Source organism: Thermobia domestica, chromosome 3 (genome assembly GCF_964235325.1).
Source record: "Thermobia domestica chromosome 3, izTheDome1.hap1.1, whole genome shotgun sequence".
Taxonomy (NCBI): domain Eukaryota; kingdom Metazoa; phylum Arthropoda; class Insecta; order Zygentoma; family Lepismatidae; genus Thermobia; species Thermobia domestica.
The window spans coordinates 351,817,282-351,844,137 of NC_137456.1; the positions used below are offsets into that span (position 1 = coordinate 351,817,282).

General features: G+C 37.1%; 1 protein-coding gene across 3 annotated transcripts in view; it reads right to left on the bottom strand.

The window, feature by feature from the left end:
* LOC145681306 (uncharacterized protein C11orf42-like) overlaps positions 1-26,856 on the bottom strand; it is a 130,239-nt gene that overhangs the window by 71,613 nt on the left and 31,770 nt on the right. For all 3 annotated transcript variants that reach the window (XM_081752966.1, XM_081752967.1, XM_081752965.1), the window contains 3 exons: positions 24,486-24,603; positions 20,784-20,959; positions 6,333-6,416 (listed from right to left, as the gene is read on the bottom strand). In XM_081752966.1, coding sequence (XP_081609092.1) covers positions 6,333-6,416; positions 20,784-20,959; positions 24,486-24,603 — 378 coding nt within the window. The remainder of the gene's footprint in view (positions 1-6,332; positions 6,417-20,783; positions 20,960-24,485; positions 24,604-26,856) is intronic.

The window sequence follows — 26,856 nt, forward strand, 5'->3', positions numbered from 1 at the left end:
AATGTACGAAAAATTCCCCCGGTCAAATGTTGATCATGAAAGAGTTCATCATCAATTGCTTCAAATTTCTAAGAATCAGAATTTTATACTGGAAAGTTAATGCTATACTTTTTTTTATTAAAATTTCATTGCTCATAATATAATTTCTAACATTTTCACCGTATTACATTCTTTCCATGATGTCTCTCAATTCCTCATCTTCTCTCTGCAAAGCCTCTATTGGTTCTTTTACGAGAGGAAGATTCCAGCTATTAGCTATTTTTAATTTTTCTCATAATAGCAAGGTCAACTGGATAAACTCAAAGGGATCATAAACACGTGTTAAAAAGTCTGCAACTACATTCTCGTGGGATCTAATATGTTTCACAGTGAAATTAAATTACCAAAGTGTTTCTACTAATGGGCCATATTTATGAAGTCGCTTGGAATTCCCAAGTATCCAAGAAAGGGCCTTATCAGTGAAGACAACGAAGTCATTGACTAGGTAGTGGCGAAATCTATAAATAACTTTTACTAAACTAATAAACTCTATTTCGTATATACTTCTATGTCGGTCAGCTTCAGTTAATTTTTTACTAAAAAGCAATGGGAACTAAGTTATTATGCTGATCTAATTGTGACACTAGTCCTCCAATAGCTTTCCCTGACCCATCAATATGGACAAAAACTGCTTACAGAGATCAGGCGTCTTTAAAACATTTTCAATCAGTAATTCCTTCAATTTGTGTAAAGTTTTCTGGTGTTCATAAGTACAAACAAAAGGTTTTTTGGGCTATTTCAATTCACTAATGGGTGCCATTATTTCTTGCAACCCACTAGCAAACCTCGGATAGTAAGAAAAAAGACCACAAATTTTTTGAACACCACGTCTATTAAGAGGGGGAGGGATATTCTTAATCGCTGCAATTCTCGATGTATCAAGCTCAATTGTTTCCCCATCTGCCATAAATCCTAGATACTTAATGCGTTTTCTAAAGAAAAAACTTTTGTCTGGTGAAATAGTAACACCATGTTTTCTTAATCTTTCTAAAACTAATTTAAGTACCCTTTCGTGCTTTTCCACCGTATCTTTAGTTATCAAAAGATCATCGAAGTAAATCCTTACGCCTTGATGTTTCATATCACCCAATATTTTCTCCATTGCTCGAGCTAAAATACAACTACCAGTCTTTATACCGACTGGCACTCGAGTATATTGATAACTTCCACGAAGAGTTACAATCGTAGTGATCTATCTCTCGTGCTGTTATGAGGGGAATTTGAAAATATGCTTTGGTCAAATCTAACGAAGAAAACCAATGCTTCCCCGCTAAACTAGACAAGCATTCCTCCAGATTAGGCGAAGGATAAACATCGTCACATATCAGCTTATTAGCATTACAAAAATTTCCCACGATACGATGGGTACCATTTTTATTTTTAACTAAAAAACAACTACTTCCATAATTAGAGTGATCCACATCCACTAATATACCCTGTGACACGAGATCTATGCAATTATAAAAATTTCTTTACTTTTAGCAACCGGAAAGGGAGGTTCTTTAAGTGGCTTTTGTTCTTTAAGATATAATTTCGCTTCAAAGCTATTAATGCAACCCACTTTATCATTGATAACATCCGGAAAATTGGAACGCAATTCACTGATAAACTCCAAAACTTCTGGATCACCACAACAATCTAAATCCTACGAATCCCCTAAATTACTTTTATTTTTATTCCCTGAATTGCCGTTCGAAATCACATTACTATCAGTAACCGAAAACTGTTTATAATTTTTCCTTATTAAATCCTGAAAGTTCTTTGATTGTTCTAAGTCAATATCAGAAGTGGTAGAGTCACTATCAATTATGCCCTTTTGCACTGCTGCAATACATTCCCTCATTTTTGGACTATCTTCCTTTATTTCCTTCTATAAAGCCTTCCTTTTCTTCTTTTTCTTATCCGATGTTTTTGAAGAATTACCATAATTTGAACCATCTTCAGAAAAGGTGACAAGTCCTTGTTCAGCATCATTCACATTCCAGCTAACACTTGGTTTATTTTCAAACAGATATCCCATATCCACCATTGGATTAACAACGGGTCGATCTTCCTAATTTCTCTCAGATGTCATTTCAATCGCACCACCTTGATCCGAAGAATAACTTGGAATAGGTGAAGAATAACTCGGATTAAGTAAAGCATGTAGTTCTTTAGTACCCTCAGAAATATCTGGTACTCCTGAAGAATCCTTCTTTTCACAAAGTTGTCTAAGTCCTCTTAATTGTTCTCGAGATGGCACGGTGATTTCCAAAAGTTGTCTTTCAATTTCTGCTAATTCAATCTCACACTGAACACCAATCTCTTTTTCGCCTTTACTGATCTTAATTTCCGACGAAATTCTTCAGATATTTCATCTAATTCATCGAAATGGCCTGCATGACTTCCTCATGTAATCCCTTTCACCACTGAAAAATCTCGAAAAAATAATAAAGTATTTTCCCGACATCCATCTTCACCATTTCCTTCAATCTCATTTCGATGGCCGGCAAAAAGTCCAGATTTAAATCCCGAAGCGGTTGACGAAGACCTTTCATTTGATTTCAAAGGAAAATCCCCAAATTGTGAAAACTGATTTCCTGTTGTTAGGTAGCAACAACCTGTGTTGAACAAAGTCCACAAAAGATGAAGTATTTTTCAAAAATGGTGTCCCCAATAAACATTCGCATGGTAAATCTGAAACCACTAAAAACCTTACACTCTCAAACCATCCTGATAAATTTATAGTAACAGTTATTTCACTCTCACTTACATAGGTTAATCCAAGAGGTGCACGAATATTTAATGGTTTGGTTTCTACACGATTGTGTGCCACCCCAGAACGTTCAACTAGTTTTTTGGTAATGAGATTATATGAAGATCTGCTGTCAATACAAATATTTACGCAGTTATTATTAATAATCGCTCTCACAAAGGTTGCAACAACATTATCAAGCTGAGCAGGAACGACACCCGACCGGTAAAAATATCTTTACGAGCATTAACCTTCATCAATGAATCTCGCTCTTTCCTTTCAGAATTTAACTTTAACATTATATTCAAATTTCCTACCCTGAAAATTTCCAGTCGAGACTTTCGATTGAGCCGCTTAAGCAACATTAGCATTAAATGAATTAGTTTTTATTCCTAATTTTCTATTATATTCAAGTTGATTCCTAAAAGATTTCGAATATTCTTCAGCTCTTTCTCTAAGTTCCAGAATATTTTCAGGAATGTAAGTATTTAACATTTTAAACCTGACTGCCGGATTCATACCATCGAGTATAATATTAACAAGCTGAAATTCCTCTCTATTCCCATCTATAACTAATGAAGTGTAATAAATATCATTAACAAAATGATCAACCGCCTCATTTATTCTCTGTTTTCTAAATAACCTATCCGCAATTAAAGTATGTTTAACAGTTTTTGAAATAAATTTATCAAAAACCTGGCTCTAAATATCTGCCAATGAGCATTTACTTGGATAGCTCGCTGAACTTCAATTAAAGTCTCCCTCACATTTACTTAACAGCGAATAATACACTAAACTCATAGATTAATTGGAACTTTCATTAATTTCTTCAAGTGCCAAAAAAATTTCAATGACTAACAAACTGTTCTTACCATCAATGTTTTTAAAATTCTTCAGTTTAGAATCTATCAGTTCAGTTGTTTTCGTAAAAAGAAATTGATCACACAAATGTTTTGGAAAAAATCCAAGAAAACCTTGATTTAAGGTCGGTTGCTCTTTCCTCGTTAGACTACCTTGACCTCTACACTTTCACCTACATGTCCGATTAATCCTAACCGACTATTTCCTACTGGAGTAGAATTCCTAACCGCAGCAACTTTTTTATAATGATTTCCTATCCTTTGATAATTTGTACATTTAGATTGACTGGAACTCTGAGCACTGCTAACATTTGGCAAGTCAAAACCAACTTGTCTAGTCGGCACGACATTTTCCAGACAATCAATTCCTGTAGGGTTTCTTACAGCATGAGTGTTTCTTTGTTCGATTTCCAACTGAGGATTCAATCCTACAGATTCACGTGTTTCAAGAATATTCGCCCTTAAGACCCCTCTGACTGGAGGCATCCCGGGTTCGAACCTAATTCCATTAAACACATTATTAGTCGGGTTAGGAGGTTGAACCAACCTACTAATATTACTAACTTGTGGTTCCTCCAAACTTGAACCGTTATTATTTGAAAAATAATTATTTCCTATTCCAAACTCATTCCTGGAATTCCTATTACTTTCCGAGCTAAAGTAACTTCTGTTTACAAATAATAATGAGTCCCGATTAGGAGGTGTTAAATTCATATTCATTACACCGCAATTACTATCAACAAATCCTGTTTGGTTTAAGGTTAATAAATTTTCACTCAATTCTTCTTCTGGTATATTAATGCATACATCATTATCAACAGACATGATTTTTTTTACAATTACAAAAATACAGGAGAAAATAAACAATCAAGAATTTCTAACTACACTAACTACAGGAAAATTAAGCCAGAACCATCAACAACCGAACGAGTCTCGTTGGCAACACCACAGCTTAAAAAAATCAATTATAGTGGGCAACCCTACAGCGATTAAGAACTCCTATCGTCTCGTACTCAACACGGCAACAAGTGACCACCGAAACCCTAATTTAATTCCAAATATATCGTAATAATCAGACTTAAATTTACAAAAATAATGAAAATAATCTCTAACTTCCACTAGCATCAAATACTAATACAAACCTAATAATCAACTACCATGTACTTGAATACAACGGAAAAGTAGGTGGAGTTGAAGTCTAGGATCTTGTAGCACTCTTGGCAGCCGTTACTCAAAACAGTCGGTACTATTAAGTATAACTAACGTAATAAAAATATTTTAGTCCGAAGTCCAAGTATACGGTGTTGCAGGGCGCTTATAGAAAAGATGTCTCAAGGAGTTTTTCAATTACTAATTTCTTGACAAAAAATAATTTAATCAAAATTATTCTGAAATCTAGGAAATGACCAATTCGATTATTTAAATGAAACTAAATGTGAATGGTTTGAAATTACTAGTTCAGATAAGAAGTGTGGGATATAAACCTATTCAATTGTGTATTTGATCAAACCATTAAAATGTTTTGCTTTGGTGTTACTGTCAATTTCTACTGTTGAGGAATTTGTTATCGATATTATTAGATTTAAATTAGTTTGTGAATTAAGCTTTATTGTTGAGAGAAAATAAGAATAATAAATTGTATTTTCTTAGAATTTGTTGAACTATTTGGTTTAAATAACCTAATTGGTCATTTCCTAGATTTCAGAATAATTTTGATTAAATTATTTTTTGTCAAGAAATTAGTAATTGAAAATTCCTTGTGGCATCTTTTCTATTGCGCCCTGCAACACCGTATACTTGCCTTCGGGCTAAAATATTTTTTTATTACGTTAGTTATAGTTAATAGTACTGACTGTTTTGAGTAACGGCTGCAAGGAGTGCTACAACATGTTTTCAATCATGTTTTAACTTATAAAGCTCCTGAGTTTGCTAACTAACCTTGGACAAAATGAAATGAAATCTTTCAGTTTAACATGGCTGTTAGCTTTAAGGGAGACGTTTGATTAAGGCGAGTGATTGAAGGAAGAATTCGTGGAATGAGTGTGTTGCAGAAACTGAGAGTACCTCGAGAAAACCTACACAGATGATGCTGCCCACCACAAGCTTACTTGGCGGGGGATCGAACCAGGGACCCATCAGAGGTAAGCGCTCTACCACTGAGCCACCATGTGACCCCTAATTAACATTGGAGTTTCAACCAAAAACACTCTGTATTCGACAATGTATTGGATTTTCACTGCAACGTAAGTCTAAAGGATATTCAACAAAGGGCATAAGGAACGATGCCACGAATGTATATAGATAGATAGATAGGTAGATAGGTAGATAGATAGATTTATAGATTGATATATATAAATATAGATAGATTAACTTTCTTATTACACTTTTCTTTAGATTAATATCAAGGCATCTACGTGTTTCACGCTTATAACACGACTAATTCAATGTCCCAATCTTGGCCACTGTATATCAAAGACAATGTTGATTATCCTTATTGAATCAAATAAGTTGTGCACACATTATATATATATATATATATATATATATATATATATATATATATATATATATATATATATATATATATATATATAATAACATAAGACGTAAATGTTTTAAGTTTGATTGACCTGAAATATATTTTCATTATTTTGATATAACTAACTCCGCAACGAAATAAAAGACACTATTGAACTTACTCATTTTGCCTCTCCGTCCAATGTCAAAATACTTTGGTTGCCTTTCAGCCAGACAGCGCCCTTCTTTGAAATGTCAGTTGGCTTCTGCAATGAATGGACAAATAAAGATAAATTTTCAAAGCAAAATATCGAAAATTTGCCATTCCGTTATGCAAGATACAATCGCGAAAACGAATTTCAGAATGTTTCACAAATTCACAATAAGTATTTCTGTATAGGGTATGCTGATCTTAGTTTGGAGATGACTTCAAAATCATCGAACAACAGAACAAGCATAGTTTGTGTATCTATCACTGTCTGTGTCTCTAATGCCACTGAAAGAACATTATGCAATTGAGTGACGTATGGTGAGGTTGAAGGAAGCTGTCTGTCATGATTTGTCAGTGGTCGATCGGTGGTGTACACGATGGAAGGTTGAAATGTCCTACACAGACGAGCTTCGGTTACCTGTAGCACGACAGCATTTGCATTATACGAACGCCGTGCAATTACAGACACCATAGCTGCTCAGATGAAAGTACGAACACTACCTGCCCGTTTCCTTCTCATTTGATTACTCCTGGTACTTGCTCACCGTTAACATCTCGAGAGAGTCAGTAATTGTGTGGCGCATGAAGGAAGAGGTAAATGGCGATGAGAATAATTTTCTTTCTGGGATACAGAGAGTCTTGTGCATATATTCGTACTCGCCACTCATCAACTTCAGGCAGGTCTATCTTTAGTCTTCATTCAAATAAACAGACGAGTGTGCTGCGCATTCATAATGTCGTCAATCATGGCCATTGACTATTTGGACAATTTGCGAGGCCTTTCCAAGAGATTAACACGTTTCCTCATACCACTAGAGCAACACAGCTTCTTTTACTTGGTATACATCTTCCGTTGTGATCTGCTAGGTCTCCGGAGTTAACTCATGGTAAGTAAATATCGGTCATTCTGATGTCAAACAGAAACTTTTGAGTAGTTTAACAGTTTCAAAGATGTCCGGGTCTGGAGATGATTTTAAATATTCGGGTAAACCGCTATCTACTCCGGAAATGATCACCAAAATTACATGGGTGACCTTTGAGGAAAGAAGGTAGATATTCCATGATGTTCTATCAAAGAAATTGAACATGAGACGAATTACTGCGAAACTTGTTTTTGGTCTTCCTACCGACAATCATAGAGATAATCTGCTCAACACGACTACTGTATCCTATCTATCCTACTCGCTCTGTCTATTCCCTTGCGATTTTGACGTCTTTCCTAAAAATTAAATTTTAATCGAAAGGGTTGCATTTTTATTTAAGAAATCCAAGCTAGATCGCAACAATTTTTGAACTCAGGAGTGCTTCCAACAATGGAAAAATCTCTCGAATTATTGCACACAACCTTGAGGTGGCTAACTCAAAATTTTAAATTAAGAAATAATGTACGGTTCCTGATTTTTACAATCAAATTTTTGGAAATTTTTGGGTGACAGTTCGTACATGGCCTTGGTAATCTTTTGTCAAGAACTGTTGGACAAACTGGGTAATTGGAATGTAGAATTCGCTCATTTTTGGGGGTCATTTTTGGAATGTAGAATTCGTCAGAGAAAACCAAGTCAAATTTGGTAATCTCCAGATATTATTAACAAACTCTAGTGCAAGATAAGTATTCTGTATCTTTCTTTGTCGTTAATGTTCATTATTCGTGTATAAAGACAATGAAAGTATTGTTATTAAGTTGTACTCATGTAGTAACTTAGAATGTAAATAATAATCATCGTTTATCAAATAACTGCAGCGAAACTATTTTTCTGAAATGAAATGCTTGTAGTAACACAGATAGTATAGTCCCAACAGCGGGAAACAATATAGCCAATATTAGGCCCAACTGCCAATATTGGATCTGAGTTGTAATTGGGAGCATTTCTGAGCTTTTGCCAATGAAATGGAATTGAATATATATAATAATTTCCCAGCGCATGTAAACGAACTGCACTGCTTCCACTGTTCAAGGATTGCGAATTGCGATAATTAACGTAAAGATGGCGTTGCAAACGATTGTCCTAATATTGCTTATAGAGTGTTATCTGCAGTTGAATCTACACAGTTTTTATTGTCACAATACTCATAGATTCAGTGTTTAGAGATAAATATAGGTAAGCCAAGTAGAAGCATAATTTGAGAATAATTCAAGTTATTTTGTATTTTGTTATGTGCCCTATGTATTTCATTAAAATATTAGACTTTGGATTTAATAATATTCACATCAGATCCGTAGCCAGAACATTAATGGGGCGGAAAAGGTCACTTTTAAAAAAGGAGGGTTTGGCTTGAGTTAATTTTACATTCATAAATACATGCTAAGTAACAACTAAATGTTTCAGGAGGCTGAGCCCCCACTAACTACGGGCCTGATTCATACTTTACTTATGAAGACACATTTCGCTCAATGTCGAACTCATAGTTAGTAGTATGTATTAAACTACTGTGTCCCACACTTTATTTATATTATTATATTGTAGTCTATTAATTTTCATAAGATGCAGGGATCAGGCCTCATGGGCCCCACTATTCCCCAACTCCATTTAAAAAAAAAAAACAGTGAAGCAAAAATTCAATAGTAGCTAAATTCTTTTATTACACTGTAAAAAATAAAACATCAATTAAACCTTTTTAGAACAGTTTCTGACGAGAAAATTGATCAAATAGTGATTAAAAAGTGTGCTTCGCGTGTCGAAGAAGCGTTAATTATTAAAAAAGAAGTGATAGTGTAACATATTTAAAACATTTATTCTCGGGGAAAACTTTGAACACAAAGCTATGTTACATTCTGTAAACACATTTCGGACATACTTGGAAAAAACAGTATCTAAAAGGGGGTCAATATGTGTTCAAATAGAATCGGTAATGTGTAAAGTGTCCTAACTGTGTCTAAAAGTCTTTTCCAAACATATTGTAGTGTATTAGTGGACTAAACTCTAATCTTGTCACCAAAAGGTGTTTAGAAACTCACTAATTTTACCTTTTTAAAATATAATTTTATTGAATTTAATCTCTTGAAGAGTTATGATTATTTTGTTGCTATCCTAAACTAATAACAAAAAGTTACAATTGAATGAAGAAAATGTAATTTCTAAAATATAATTTTTTGACGGGTTCTTCAAGGGCCCTGGCCTTTAGACATCTGTTGGGGGTTGCCTCTTCTTATGGCCAGTTCTCCAGCCATATAATTGTGTGAGAAATATGTACGAAGTAGGTAGTGTCTTCATGTCTCTCCCTGTATTCACTTGTTCGACTTAGTCCCACGACTAATCAATTCTCTGCAGTTGCTACTACATCGAAGTGACTACGTCTACTACGTTTAGATCTATTTGATTTCAACCAAAATTGAAGGCTACTTGTCGACTTGCTCTCCCTTGGTCGATTCTAAATTGACCAGCAATTTAAATTAATAAGAAGTTACTGTAAGATTATCTTAAGCTATAGCAGAATATTTACAGGACGAAATTACAATAGCAGTAACAGGTGAAAAGAAAAGGATTATGGGTAGGACGTGAACTTTGAGAAGGTTATATTAAAAGGATCAAACATTTGAATTAAAGAAATTTCAATAAATTACTTGAAAGAAATGTAAAATACAACTTATTATTACCGTAACTCTGTTTCAAACTATCAATGGCACCCGTCCTTGTACGTTTGTTCCTCTGTGTCATTCATCTGCCGTACTTTCTATATCACTTTGCAACTATTACATTTCTAAATATGAAAGGTTTCGTGGAAATGCTAAATCATGAGGTTCAAATTGAGAATGCCCAGCATTAAAATAAAGATTTTACAAATAAAATCTATTGTTTCTTATAGAAGGGCTAATGAGGAAAGGGAACTTAAGTATGTGTATGACAAATCTTTAACTATAGTAGGTCCTACGTGCACACGAGGAAAATGGGATCACTTGACAAAATATTTTTACATCACTTTTATGTTTTAAGTTAAATACCCTAGGCTTTCTGAAGTTTTATTTTCTTGGACCTTTGTGCCGCAGAGTACGTCCAAAATGTTAAGGCTTACAAACCTTAAAATTTGGTCATTTCTTCAATTACTAAGTTAGATTAGATTAGGTAGTTTGTTTACGTTCGCTTCCCTGTTACTGAATTAGGTTAGGTTAGTTTAGACTGTAAATTACACGAAAACTGTCCGATTAACTATTTATAAATTATATATATATATATATATATATAGTTCATATACCATAAAAGATAAATTCTGACCAAAGAATATATTAACTAATAAATAATAACGTCACAGTTTTGGCAAATTATCTTTGCCTTCATCAGAATTTGTCTTTTATTGTATACAGGAAGTTCCAAATCTAACATGTTCTATTTTTATCCAACATTGCATCAAAGAAACAACGAGAATCATTGTGCGGTGGAGCTATACGTGAGTACGGGAAGCAATTGAAATGCTTATTAATGCCTACAAGCAGCGTCGTTTTGCACAACTTGTAAACTTAAAGACTATTACAATAAGACTACAGACTACACGTTGGTGAGCGTTCACATTTCACATGAACGTTCATATTTACAATTAGACCTACTCGTTTGTTTTAAGATTTACGATTCAAACGGCTTCCTTTTAAATAACTGTCTCAAGCGAGTACTGCGTTACAGTCTATCCCTACCAATACATGTAACAATTGAATGAAGAACTGTGAACAAATAAGCAGCAAAATTAAGTTTTGTATTTGATCGTTTATAGTGCGCGTAAAAGTTTTAGCCAACATATTTCACCAAATGATTATCAAAGATAAGTTTGATATAACATTTGATGGAAAACTATGATCATGTATAGTTTAGTTTGCTACAATAGGAATGACAATTATAATTAATTGGATAATTTTTGCAAAGTCTGATACGGAATAAGGTCCATGGTATTTATAGAAGAAAATACAACGAAAATAGGCGTAAGAAAATCTAAAACAAAATGGCAGCATCTCCACTCACGTAAATTTTGACAGAAAATTCATACACTGACAAAATAATATTTGTGAAAGATTACAGAAAATACAATCGTTCTTTGTTTATAAGGGGAATGGGATTCGATACTCGTTTCTTCCAGTTCGAGAAACTGGTTACAAAATAAGTGTCTTCACCCCCCACGGTCCTAGGATTCGGGCGTTACACCAACTAGAGGCGATTGTCGTCTACCCACCGTCGCTGTTGCGTCAGCTCCAGGATATACTAGTCAATACCTGTAAAAAAAATACAAGGTGGGACAGCCAAGTGAGATTTACGCCAGATGAGTAGTGGGAGACGAAAGTAATGTTTGCCCTCCACTGATTAGAAATACCTTACCTTGTGACATATGCTTTAACTTATACACATTTTAACCACTAAAAGAAAAAATAACTTATAAAACACATTTTATCATTATTATTTCACTTTTAGAAAAAATAACAAGAATTGTAGATTAGCACTATATTAACATTCACTTTCACTGTACGGACTACATATGATTTAAAATAATAACATTTGCAAATTATGAATAATATTTCACTCAACGATAAACTGGCCCTTGTAAAAGATTTCGGGATAATGCTTTCACGCGAGCGATATAGACGGACGTAATGACGAACACCAATACACGTTCATAAGGAAGATTTCGTTTACACTGCTACTTGAAGATGACTTAGCTCGATGGTTTCATTTCTGGAATGCACGACAAATCAAAGAGGAGTTTCTTCATTGATTTTAACTGTAAAGATGTTCATTACAATAATACGATAAAAGACATTATTGATTTCACAATATCACAACTGTTAAATATACAAATTTGGTGTAGCACTATCAGAAAAGTATTCAATTGAATTGACTAATTCCACATGAGAGCTTGTGTTGAATAAGTCCATGTCGTTTAGCAGAAATCAACGCTCTCTTTTACATTACAACCAGTAATACTCTCTCATTCGAGAGTATTTGTAGAACCTTTTCGTTCGTTCACTTGGACTCTCACATGATGACTCCTACCTTGCGAGTGAGCAATACTCTCTTGCGCTTTTTCGTCGTTGCCAGTTAACAGCGCAAGAATACACTAACCAATTAAAATATAGTTCGTAGAAAACATTAAGTTTTTACTTTATTATATTGTTAATAATATATAAAGAATGGTTCATAGGTTAATAGAAATCACATTAAAAACACTGATTGTTCCAATAAGTCGTGGAATTGACGATTATTGATAGACTTTACATTGTCACGTAAAAATCTGTCATCGTCATGAGGGCTTGGTGCGTGGGCGGACAGCACGAGAGTAGCTAAATTCCTCTTCCTAATATGGGCTGACGGGAGGAAGCAGGGCTGTCTGGAAAAGTGAGGCACCTTTTGGGTGACAAATTCCTTAGCATTGTTCTCCTCCAAATGTTAGCTGATTGCGTTATATTTCTAAGAATTGATGTTGGAATAATACGAGGGTTGATTTAAAAATTCATGCCAGTCCATACCGTTATATGTTACTTGGTTTAAATGTCAAATAAACCGCATACACATTTGCTCGTGGAAACTAATACGAATTATCAACATCAATTAGTAAGATATTAATGAAATCCTTGAAAGGCAACGTGCAGCTGTCTATTTGATACAGAGGACTTTGAGTCGACTGCGATTACTTTGTTAAAGGAGGAGTTCGAGTTAAAAACAAGTTTGGTGCAATAGAAAGAGTAACAAAAAATAAGAGACCCGTACTTTTATATCTTGATAGGCTCGTTTTTTATATCTCGTTCAGCTTCTACAGGCATTTGTTTTTGATGAATCGTAAATGTTGACGTCACTGGTGGGATACGCGAGAAACTCAATGTGAGTCAGCAACCACTCGCTTGTACGCAGCTGATAAACTTTTAATAGTGCATTTGATTTAATAGATTGTGTTTTGGATTTGTTAGCAGTCTTGCTCTGTGTTGAATTCTTGAGGGACGTTTTGGTTAGTTGTTTTTCCTACAGCATTAGTATAAAAAAGAGTAGAGAGAGAGCAGTAATTACGTTTGTTGTGCGAAAGAGTGTTTCTTCCAGACTGATTTTAGGGTGGCAATGTCTCCCGGAGTTCTGAGAGATTCCGCCGTAGGAGACCAAAATAATAGGTCTATAATATAATAAATAGAATAGTACTGTGTAAAAATAATGTGCTTCTCCGAATACTAACTTGTAAGTGCCCACCCCGGATTTTTTTCTGAAAGAAACACTAGTGTGAAGTAGAAAACACGTGTTAGTACAGCGCGTGCTGTGTCTGTGAAGTGAAGTAGAAATGCCTAACACCTGCTGTAATTCTTGTGCAATTAAAGCTGAGGACATAAAGTATCTTTCCTTTTGTTTCTAAGTCGTGAGAAATCACCAGATCGATATAAATGATGGCTCAAGAAAATCAATGGGAAAAAATGTACCAAATAAAATCACTCGTGTTCCAAACCAGAGTTGGCGTGGGTCAATGAAAACTTGACCCACGGCTCACTGACCCACCACCCACCATGACCCACTCTGACCTTCGACCCACCATGATCCACCACCCACAGTGACCCACTCTGACCCACCACCCACCGTGACCTACTCTGACCCACCGTGATCCACCACCAACCATGAACCACTCTCATCCACTTTGACCTACTCTGACTCACCAAAATCCATCGTCATCAACTCTGAACACGATCCACGGCCTCTTCTGAACTGACTAAAGAGTTTACACTTGTAATAAAACAAGACTGTGAAATTGTCACTAATCGGAGTTTGAATTTCTAGTCAATCGCTCAAGCACCACTCTGTTACAATAACGGTGGATCTGACCTTTACGATATAAAATGGTAAAGTGTTTGTCAGTGAGGAAATTGAAACAGTTCGAGGTGGGGGAAATTAGTGTGTGCCTAAAATATACTTGTACTAAGAGAGTATTCTTGCAAGTGTTAATTTCTGAACGCATTCCACAAGAAACTTCTATTCGCAGGAAAATACCCCTGTACAATATGGAAAAGGATATGGTTTCTCAGTTCACAGTATTTTTCTCACAAAAGACTTGAAAAATCAGTTGTTCATAGGGTATAAAGGTGCTCGGTTACCCTCTGTGAGAGTATCTCCATAAAGTATGCTCATAATTGTAATTTGTGTAATCACTAAAACACCATGTTAAATTTAAGTTACAAATATGCATAATTGCAATTATTATGAATATTTATTCAAAATAGTTTACCTAAAGCAAAGAAGAGACCTACTAAAAATTAGGTACAAAGTTGAATAACACAAATAAGCCATTAGTAATACAAGTGTACATTTTCCGTAAGTCGTAATTTTCCACCTTAAAACAAATCTGAAATCAGATTTATTTCCTGTAGGTAACTTTTTGGCGGTAAATCATTCGCAGTGGAATGATATCCATCCTTCAGCCAAGAAATAACTAGCTCGTCTATTTTGAGCATGTCTAGCGGTGGGCCCTTAACATTGATGAGCAACAAGTTAGACAATGTTTGAGCACTTAGTCTATTTCTAATATCAGGCATCTGTAAATTCATAAGGGGAAATCCCCGTTCGCACTCTGCCGTGGAAATTGATAATACTTCTACCCGATTTCTGCAACTTCTCATCGACAATCTACTTGTTAGACTTAAGTCTGATAACGATTTTTCTTGGTCAGGTTTGAAATACTCAGCAAGTAGTATAATCTCTCTATCACCATACAACATCTTTTCCATATCGACCATGTCAGTTGGCAATGTCGACCCATGTAGAACAGAAACTTCATCTACCACGCCTTTGATAGGGAATATTGTGAATAAATTATCAATTAAAGCCTGATAAACTGATGATTTCTTATTTGTTTATAAATTTAATTTTTGTAATTACACATGAAGGTTTGATACCATTACCAAGTTCCCTCCCCCGTCTAGAAAGCGAAAGGGAACGAGGTTCCTGGAAAGTGTTCAGAGGTGAATGGAATTTCCCTCCTTCTTCCTCTTCAATTATCACACTGCTGTTTGCCATGTGCCAAATTACGATGAATTTCAATTAAATTATCATAGTATAATTATTTCCTTGTTGAATTATCAATACTTGTCAGTGGAAAAAAGGATGAAATTTTAAAGTTCCGAATCAAAGTAAGTAGACCAACGTAAAGTGAGAAAAAGTGTAAAATTTTCCATACAATTATGCGTACAATCCAAACTTCAAATTTCCGTGTAATTAAGCTTCCAGTACAAATGTTATGCCTATTTTTCTCACAACTTTATGGGTTGATTGACCTGTGTTGTGAGCGCTCCATATAATAAACATAAGCTTCAGCAATTATTATAGCAGAAAGCAATAGATATATGAAGCCAAGCACTGTATTTTTTGTTTTTGATTTTTTTTCTGAAATAACATCGATCGTTTTCGATCATTTTTTACAAACGAACTCACTACCAACTTTCCATATATAGAAAGTGCACCCCGCCACATAAAGGAGAATTTTAAAAAATGCTAGGACACATTCTGTTTGTTTTCAATAATGAGTTAATACACTGAATTTTAGCTCCATAAGTTTAACGGCTTGCGAGATACTCATTTTATTTTATTCTTTTTTGCAAAATTTCGGATCCTCACTACCCCCTTAGGATATTATACATTATAATGAAAGCAATATAACATCCTAGTTTGGATTAAGGCCTAACTATATACCAAAAGTAATTTCATTTGACTTTTCAATTTGACCGTGATGATCAGGTACACATAGTTACATTCAATTTTTTATATAACAATTTATATATTTCAGTGATTCAAAAATGCATTTTTTTCCAGTAGTTATCTCTAAAAACTCACAGGTCTCGAAAGCCAAGTTGTAGTGTAAGTCCTATTGCTATTATTACAATTAAAAATATCAATATCCAAAAGTGCCTGAAGTTCTTTTTTCACTTGGTTAGATATACTCACCTCAGATAAGTAGACAGAAACAAGTGGAAAAGGAAGGGAAAGGAAGGTCTTGAAAGTAAAACGGAGGCAAATTTACCAGTCTTCAAAATACTGTCTACAATGCAGTGAGCAGAGAGGGTCGGTAGATCGGTGGGTCACGGTGGGTGGTGGGTCGCAGTGGGTCACGGTGGGTGGTGGGTCACAGTGGGTCATGGGTCGCAGTGAGTCACGGTGGGTGGTGGGTCACAGTGGGTCACATACTGTTGACCCACGACCCACTGACCCACTCAGAAAACTTGACCCACTGACCCACTCTATCTCTGTTCCAAACATCTTGAAGAGCCTGTCTTCAAGAACTCAAGTTTACTGAAAGAAAAGTTAATGCCAGTGGCGGATCTAGGCTGGGGTAGTGGGTCGGTGACGACAAAATTGATTTAAGCTATTGTTTAGATATTTTTGAAAGTTTTTAGTAAACATGATATACCTATTATAGTCTGGGTTCTGACTCCCCCCTGAGTTTTTACCGTCTAGATCCACTTCTGGCTAATGCCAGGAGAATTATTTACACGCAAACTGAGAAAGAATGCTGTTCGAAGTATATTAGTGAAAGGTTTAAAATCGGAGCCATTGAACAAGCACCGATCTATGTCCAGTTACCAACGTACAAATATCGTACAAGACGCAATTGACGGTTGTAGTCAAGACGAGGCATTAGAGGGTAATAGAGACGATGTCACTCATGATTCTGAAGATACTGCTTTAGAAATAAGCTATACAATGTGAATTAAGGAATGAAATATACCGGCTTGTAGAGGGAATCAGTGACGATGACTGTTCCTCAAGACATTCATCGTTTAATTTCTGTGTGTCCTGTGACAACGATGACGAAAAGGGTGATGAGAGTTGTTCCGCGGACAGCTATGCGAATAAATGAAATTTAACCGGTGAAGTGTTTTTCGTCTTCTGGCATACTTTACAGATGTTATTTCATTTTTGCCTCATATGTTGCGCTCCTGTACATACCTTGAAGCACAAAATTATAGGGTCAGCGTTAAAAATTGCAACAAAACGTGAAAATGAACATACTTATGTTTGGGAATCGGGAGAATGATTAAAGAAAATGTACTTAGGTGTTGCAGCAATCTCGTCCGCCATCTATTTACATGATATTGGTTTCGATTTTTTTTGAAACGCTGAATTTATGCTTTATAGGATACGGTTTATAGTATTATAAAAACGTTTGTACAGCCCACCATCATATATCATTTTCTACATGTAGATATTTGTAAGTCTTTGCAATCAGTTCTGGAAATGGAAACCGCACTTAGAACGTGCCACCGCAGTAGATTTTTACCATTTTTTCGACATTCATAAATATACATAAGTGTCGATATTTTCAACATGTTAGCACTTCTTAATACACGGACGGTTGACAGTTTGAAGAATGGATACACCTTTTTTAAGCATAGTAATGATCTTGTAAATGATACAGAAGAAATACGATAATACATGCAACTGCGGACGAATATTGTAAATGGACTAGAGAACATGACATATAATAAATATTTCCGGTTAAAGAAATACTAATTGGGCAAGCAGAATACAGAAAGACCTTTCGGAAATAAAATATGCATATCACACACGTAGAACAAGCTAATATATTGTTGGATTCATTTATATGCATGATATGTAACGCAACAGCTGATGTTGGAGAATATTCTAGAATTTTGATCGTTGGAATGAGTGAAAGAAAAGTTTCCAACGACGAACATCAGCTGCCGCATTACATGTGATGCATATTAATGAATCCAACAATATATTAGCTTGTTCTACGTGTGTGATATGCATATTTTATTTCCGAAAGGTCTTTCTGTATTCTGCTTGTCCAATTAGTATTTCTTTAACCGGACATATTTATTATATGTCATGTTCTCTAGTCCATTTACAATATTCGTCCGCAGTTGCATGTATTATCGTATTTCTTCTGTATCATTTACAAGATCATTACTATGCTTAAAAAAGGTGTATCCATTCTTCAAACTGTCAACCGTCCGTGTATTAGGAAGTGCTAACATGTTGAAAATATCGACACTTATGAATATTTATGAATGTCGGAAAAATGGTAACAAACTACTCAACGCACCTCTCACAAACGAAATGCTTGGCACTGTGTAGTATGTAAGCCTGCTCTCGCTCCTTGACCACCTATGACGTCATCACAAAATCTTTCTTCCTCTGTTACTCGCTAACGACTCAACGTATCGCGATCCAACAAACAACATTCCTTTTAGAATTTTCAACTCTACAAATGGAAATAAATTGTAAAGAATGCATTTTTAAGTCGAACTGCTCCTTTAAGCTGTTATTCGTAGCAAATAGAAGGTTTCAAAGATCACTGACAAATAATATTATTATCAATATTGATAATCTGCGTTTTCCATGCGCTTTGGTGTGTTACTAACAACACAGATAATATATTGAAAGAACACCATAACGGTGTTTCTTCTTTCATTCACACAGTGGCGTAACTAAAGGCTTGGGGGTCACCCCGCAAACAGCTTGGAGAGGGGCGCCTTCTCTACGTCCCACTTCACGAGTTGGGGCCACCTGATGGCTTAGGCCTCTCACAATGCGGAGTCTGCGGGGCCCTTATTTACGCCCCTGCATTCACGTAGTTCTTTGGCATCTCCGAGATATTTTCACACTGTTCAACACAGGACCAGATTAACTCATCTGGAGTTCCGGGGGTAGAAAAAATATGTGGCCCCTGCTGACTTCACCTAACACATTTCTGTGAAAGTACAGTAGGAAAGTTAAGGGAATATGTTTCATATTTTTGGTCATATTTTATTTTATGATGATGATTATATCTTTATGGTTGTTTTTAGTTAGCGAGTTGAGATTTTGAGAAGACTGGAGGCCCCTGTCCACCTGGAGATCCGGGGCTATAGCCCCCCTAAGCCCTCCCCCTTAATCCGGCCAACGTTCAACACTACCTCTGTGTTAAACCAGTTAACATTGAGCGTTTGTTAACAGCGACACCAGATCTTAACCACTGACCTGTGTTAAATTGTCAACGTAAGTTTTGGTGTGTAGTGCCTACCAAGTGTGCTGCTACAGTACAGATGGTGATCAGAAAAATGGAAACACCTGAACGAAATTGCAACTTACCAGATTAATATGGTGTTGGGCCACCTTTCGCCTTCAGAACAGCCTTGATGCGACGTGGGATGGAGGCATAGAGGTCGTGAATGGCAGCAAGTGGAATTTTACATCATTCCTCGTGCAGGGCATCGGCCAGTTCTGTGAGAGAGGATGGAGCTGGAAATCGTCGCCGAGTCGTATTTCCAAGACGGACCACAGATGTTTAATTATGTTGAGATCTGGGGATTGGGTGGGCCAGGGGAGGTGTTGAACTTTATCCCGATGTTCCTCAAACCACGCTGCAACAACGCCAGCTGTGTGAATGGGTGCATTATCATCCTGGAAGATGGCGTCATTGTTCGGGAACAACATCCGGACCATAAGATGCAAGTGGTCTCCTAAAATTGCGACATAATCGTTGGCAGCGATTCGTCCGCTAAGTGTGAACACAGGACAAAATGAAAACCATGATATTGCGGCCCACAGCATCACCGAGCCGCCGCCCTGTTTCACAGTTGGGCGGAGATCATAAGCTTCTTTGGGCGTTCTCCACACATAAACACGGCCCGTGGTTGGGAATAGGGTGAAGGATGACTCATTCGATCATATCACACGTTTCCAGTCCTCAACGGTCCAAGTTGCATGATCGCGGCACCATTTGCGGCGTGCGAAAGCGTTATGGTCCCTGATGAGCGGTTTGGCCCGTACAACACGACCCCGTAAGTTCATGTCATGTAATTCGCGGCGGACTGTGATTGTCGAAACAGGGTGGGGGAGGTGCTGATTGAGTTCCTCCGTCACTTGCTCCGCAGTGGCACGACGGTTCTGCGTGACAGTGCGCTTTAATACCCGGCGTGACCTGTCACTCATGATTTTCTTCCGCCCACTGTTCCGCTTCCCCGATGTGGTTTTCCCGTGTGTTGTGTAGGCCGTCATCATCTTCGACACTGTCCCACGCGACACACCTAACACAGTAGCCACTGCCGTCACACTCACTCCACATAACCGCGCACCAACAACTTGCCCTCTTTGAAAATCTGAGAGGTCTCCCATTTCACACTACCTCCGTCTGCTGCAGCCACTGGATACTGCTGTTCCACTGCGCCTGACGTAATATGGAGACCGTCCTAACACACCACCACCAGTGGTCCGGTGCTGCGGGCGCCACGACACCACTGCCAACCCATACATCTGACGTATTGCCAACTACAGGTGTTTCCATTTTTCTGATCACCATCTGTAGCTGTGACACTAGTGAAGTTCTAGTGAAGTTATTTTAAATTGAGTTAAATGGAAGTTAGCTAGTCACTGATTTCTACCTCACAATAAGTGTTCGGGAAACTCTGTTTTACATTCTTTGGTATCGTTAATTCTAAAAAAAAAAAAAAAAAAAAAAAAAGACATTGATACTGTACCTTATGTCCAACGAGACCCTCCTTGGTCAACTTGTATTTGCTGTAAGTGAAAGCAATAGGCTTTCGTTCGTTAACAAAAAGCTTCTTTTCCTCGCCTCTCATAAACACGATCAGCTCCAAGGTCTCACAGTAAACAACCTCTGTTATAAGGTACATCTTATCACGGGGCCTCAGTTCTGTAATAGAGATAATAAATATTGCCTTAAGCGTTGATGATCTAAAGTACTCATTAGTTAGGATTTAAGGTGTCCCTTTATAACACGAATAAACTCCTAAATAGGAGGCTATCAAATTAAGACCCTGCTTGTGTATAGGGTTGCCACAGAAAACCGATGGCAAGCACGGAGGCAGCGACATTTTCTATGATTGGAGACATAAATTTGGAATTTAAAATATATACAGTGAAAGTCATAAGTATTCGTACACTGACTGCAAGCTATCAATAAACGCCTGTAGCTTCGACTTTGTTGGAGACAGAACATTGAAACAAACGATACTGCATTCTCCATTAAGTTCTTTGTCATTTACAAAATAAACGTTCCTGCAAAAAGATAGACAAATAATGGCAAAAGAAACAAAAATGAACATGGCTTTGATGTGTCAAAAGTATTCGTACACTTACGAATCGTCAAGAAAGAATATAATTGTGCATGATTTAATACTTGGTCGGGTACCCTACCTTTGGCCCTAATTACAGCTAAAAGGCGCTTCGGCATTGAGTGCACCAAATGTCGAGTATCTTCGACTGTTATAGAAGCCCATTCCTCTTCAATTGTAGCTTGTAAAGAACGTTTACTAGTAATGCTGCGCTTGCGGAGTTTCTTTCCAAGTAAATGCTATAAATGCTCCATCGGATTGAGACCAGGTGATTAAGGAGGAGTGGCCAGTTGCTATGTCACATTGTATAGTAACCAGAGCTTTGCATTGTGTGCTATGTGTTTGGGATCATTGTCCTGTTTAAAAATAAAGTGGTCTTGCAAAGCCCATTTGATCAGCATTAGGCCATAGATTTTTTCTTTAAGATGCCAATGTAATGTACATATGCTGGTCCATAATATCGTCGATAATTGTCAACTTCTCCATTCCCGAAACACTCATGCACCTCCAAACTAGCGCTCCTTTACCTCAATGCTTGACGGTTTGCCTCAGATTTTTCAGGTCCATCTCTGTATTTGGCTTCCGCCACACTATTTGCCTACCGTCGGAACCAAACACATTAAATTTACTATTGTCTGAGAATATCACTTTCTCCCACAAAGCCTTATCTTTGTTTAAGTAACCTGCTGCAAATCGAAGCCGCTTCTTCCTATTCATCTCAGAAAAAAACATTTTTCGAGCAACATGCCCATTATATCCTTGTTTTTGTACGTACGACGCACAATGCTTTCCGAAACTAACATACATGATTTGGTTGCTTCTTCCATCATCTGCAGAGCAATGATTCTTGGGTTCTTCTTAATTTCATTCAGCAGCATTCACATCTTCCAAAGATCTTCCATGGACGTCCACTTCGCGGCATGTTTTTGACTGTGTTTGTTTCGCAGTGTCAATCCGTGATTGACTGCACGGTCGAACGTGGTCTTCCGATAATACCTCAAATCTCCCGTAAGGATTTGCAGGCAATGATAGATTGTTATGAAGCCTCACAACTAGGCCCTGGAAGTTGAGGAAAAATCGTCTCTTTTACAAGTGCCAGAAGGCGAGGCTTAACTTAATTTATGTTCATTTTGAGTCATTGTAGGCTAGAAAATTGTGAATTTTATTTGTCCTTTTTTGCCTGTTTCGGCTTTTCTTGTTTATTAGACTCTTTTAAAAGCTTTTTATAGATGCTAACGTTCTTCTTTGCACTAAATCTTTCGACAATACATTTACTGGCTATTAACTCGAATCACACCTTCTCTTGAATATATTTCCTTTAATAAAGAAAATTCAAAAGATAAGACATTCTTCAACGACTGGATTGATAAGACCAGATCTGCAACAATCACAAGTCTGATAAGGAGGCGTAACAATGTCCTCCAGCAAGGGAGGTAAGGGTGGGGAAAGTTTCTTATTTTAGTTTGTACTTCAGTTTGTGGAAGAAGGACAGACCTTTAACATACGAGAAGCTTGTATTTCTTGAGCATGGTATTAATTAAGTTTGGGTCTTATTTTTACGTCCTTTTGTCCAGTTTTTAGGTTCTTTTTTAAAATATATTTTTAGGTCTTTTTATAAATCCTTTTTATGCAATTTTTAGGTCTTCAACTTTCGAGCCCTACTTGTTACAATTTTTTCTTTCTGCATCTCCGTTCGTCTCCGTCCCTTTTTGACCCATTACGTCTTCCGTCTTGAATCACTCTTTGAACTTGAATGATACTTCACTGGCCTGTGATCATGTTTAGCTTTGGAAACCGCCAGAGGGCGTTCTATGTGAAAACAACTCGAGCAGCTGGACGTGTTTGTCTTTAGTTTTAGTGCAAGAATACTTTTGACACGTTAAAACCATGTTCATTTTTGTTTCCTTTCCATAATTCGTCTATGTTTTCGCATTCCCGGAACGTTTGTTTTGTAAATAATAAACAAATTAATGGAGAATGCAGTACCTTTTGTTTCAATGTTCTATCTCCAACAAATTCGGAACTACATGCATTTAATCATAGCTTGCAGTCCGTGTATGAATACTTATGACTTTCACTGTATGTTATTACCCGCGTTGCCTCTAACACTTATAACCACTATTACTAACTACTTACACTACCATTCAGGGCTGAAAGTAGATATGGAAAGTGCATATGACATCACGCCGTCTCCCGTACCTATCTTTACCCATTGTAGATTTTAGGAAATGGAAGAGACGCCATATATATTTTCGGAAGTGGGAGAACGACGTCCCACCGCGTTCCTCCTCATTTTTGCGGCTGCTACCATTACTATGAACTAAACGTATACTGTATCAAAACAAATTAAAATGACACAAAACATTTAGCGAAGGAAATGCCTAAGATTTATTGAATTTGTACCTATGTTTGCAGCTATCATCTTCCCAAACTTCAAAGCTATGTGCAGGAATTATTATGCGTCTGATTAACATCGTACTAAGCATTTGATTAACGGTTTAACGTCGTACTAAGCATTTGATTAACAGTTGATTATAATTTACGTATTGAGGAACAGTTTAATTATCCACAATCATGGAAGCCAGTAGGGAGCAGGAACCTAACCCTCTCGCTCAAGAAAATGTTTATGTAATATTTAATACGTATTAAATACCAGACGTAAAATAGCAACCATGGAGATGGACCCCACGGAAAAATTTTCTTCCGGCGTCTCTGTCCACAACTGATGCCTTTTTTGATAGAGGCAAGCTAGGACCTATCAATAGGATTGTCCAAACACATTAGTAGAACATAAGGTAAGAGAAAATATTAAATACTCTTTTCTCATAATTTATTTGGACAATCCTGTGGAAAGGCCGTTGCTTGGATCTTCGGATAAAAGTCATGAATAATATTAGAATAGGGAATGTATAATCATGCATTAGAGAAATCCTAGTTTAACGTTAAACACATGTAAAATTATTTCTGAATATAGTCTTTAAGTCTTCTAACAAACCAGAACCTGAAATAAGGTTATGTATTGTTGAAAACATTCGAAATGGCTAAGTTTTCCCCTTATAAATTGAAAAGATGGAATTATATATAATAAATTAAGATAAAACTTACCTGGCGCCGTAACATATACCATCCCAGAAGGCGTGACATTCTCAGGTAAACCTAGTACGTTGAAATCTTTTGCTTTGAAAATTATGCTCTTCCTTTCTTTCTCATCATGCAGAGTGACCTAAAATTAGAGCACTAATTACAATATTAGTTTTACATTTCAACATGTTTATTGCTATTATTATTTCTAGAACTAGGTTTTAACTTGAGAAAGTGTTGTTTTGTGCCTGAAATATTCTCACACGGCCTCACACTGGAAGGGCTTGCAGCTTTTGTATTATTGAAAGGACATTTCCACTGGTTCCCTACTTTCTTGACCGGTAAGTACCATGGTCGATATGGGTATATAGAGAACCAGTAGACTCCGTAGATCACGAATACGTTGGTTTCGATTGTCGCAAAGTAAGGTATGTTTGAACAAGAGTCGAAAAAGCGATCGACGGTCCTGACCGTTTGTAGTCACTTCTAGGGTCATCGTGCGCCACCGGAGAGGATTCCAGTGGAGATCTTTGGGTCTATCCTCATCTTCTACTCTGGTGCGTAATTCCATACGACATATTTCCCATGAAAGCACAGACATCCACCAGGATCCTCACAAGAGGTGACGAAAACCAGCCCAGAAGCACGTATTGTTTACTTGTGGGGGCGCGTATCTCCGGTGACCGACAGGCCTCTCGGGCAACGTGGCTATGAGGAGAAAGTGTAGACAGTTTCCGAATATGCAAATCGCTATGTCGCATTTAAAGTTGTTCCAGTGCCGGAGCTCATAACGTCCAGAAACCGCTGATCGCTCTCAACTATTTCGAGCCAAGCGTCAGCTGAGCTTGGATTTTGTGTGTGTGGTGTGTGCGTGTGTGTGTGTGTGTGTGCGAGTGTGTGTGTGTGTGAGTGAGGGAATAAATTGAAGTCTCCTGCATAACACACTACTGCTAGATATCACAACTAAGCTCAGGAATGGGTTACTAGTAGAACCAAACGAAGCTCAGATGACACATGGAACGAAATAGGCGAGAGCGATAAGCAGTGTCTGGCCGTTTTGAGCTCCGGCACTAGAACAACTTCAATGTGACACCAGGGTTTACATATTCGGAAACTAGCGTATCTTCCACAATGCCCGAGGAGCCCGTCGGTCACCGGAGATACACGACCCACAAATAAACAATCCGTGCTTCAGAGCCCGTTCTCGTAATTTCTTGTGAGGATCCTGCTGGATGTCTGTAGTTTCATGGGTAGTGTGTGGCATATAATTCCGCAGCAGATTCAGGAGATGAGGATATACCCAGAGATCTCAAACGGAAGTCTCTCCGTGGCGCACGGTGACCCGAGAAGTGACTACAAACTGTCGGCACCGTTGATTGGTTTTCCGACTCCTGTTCGAACACACCTCACGTTGTGACTCGAAACCAACGAATTTGTGACCAACAGAGCCTGCCGGCTGTCTACATATCCATATCGAGCCTGGTACTCACCGCTCAAGAAAGTAGGAGTCAATAATGCATTGGGTGGAGATGTCCTTTACGCTCAAAATGGATTTTAGAATGTATTATAATTTTATTTAAAATGCAGTAATTTTAATTATGCAGTGTCGTAGTTATTAGCAACCGAATTGGCAGAGAAAATTGGAAGTCTTATGTTTGGGAACACTTTTCATTTTTCGCTGTTATAGGATCCTAGATGCTCGTGGACATCCACAGATTTAGTATATTGACACTGTACAAGCGACAGTCAACGTGATTACAAGGTGAGTCAATGGCAATATTGGAGTGGACGCAGTGTCCATGTGCTGCTAGTAATCCTCTAACTAGAAATAAAATAAAATTCAATTTCTGGCTTAATGTCCAACGTTTCTAATCCGTGGCTAAGAGACATGATGCTGATAACCAACGAAATGGTGCAATGAAGGAAGTAAGAGGAAACAGGAGAACCTGATAAAATTTACGCACAATCTATTTAAAACCTTGGCGCGAGTTAGAATCGAACCTGAGACAACATTGTCAATTTATCACAAAGTGGTTGGATTGTTTTACATACATATAAATAATGTATGAAACATGCTAATCAATTTTATAACAGGACAAAATGTAAAATATTAATTTTAATAGTGTGTGCAATACTTTGTGTACTCATAGAACTGCACACCTTCAGATGGCAATTTTTGTTAGCCGCTGACAACTTATGTAGCACCGAGTCAATCTTTTTCACCTTATTGATTCTTGTTAGACGGTGACAACTTATGTAGTACCAACGAGCCCAACTTTTTCACCTTATAGATTCATGTTAGCCGATGATAACTTATCTATCACTAACGAGTCCAACTTTTTCATCTTATAGATTCATGTTAGCCGGTAAAAACTATGTACTACCAACGAGTCCA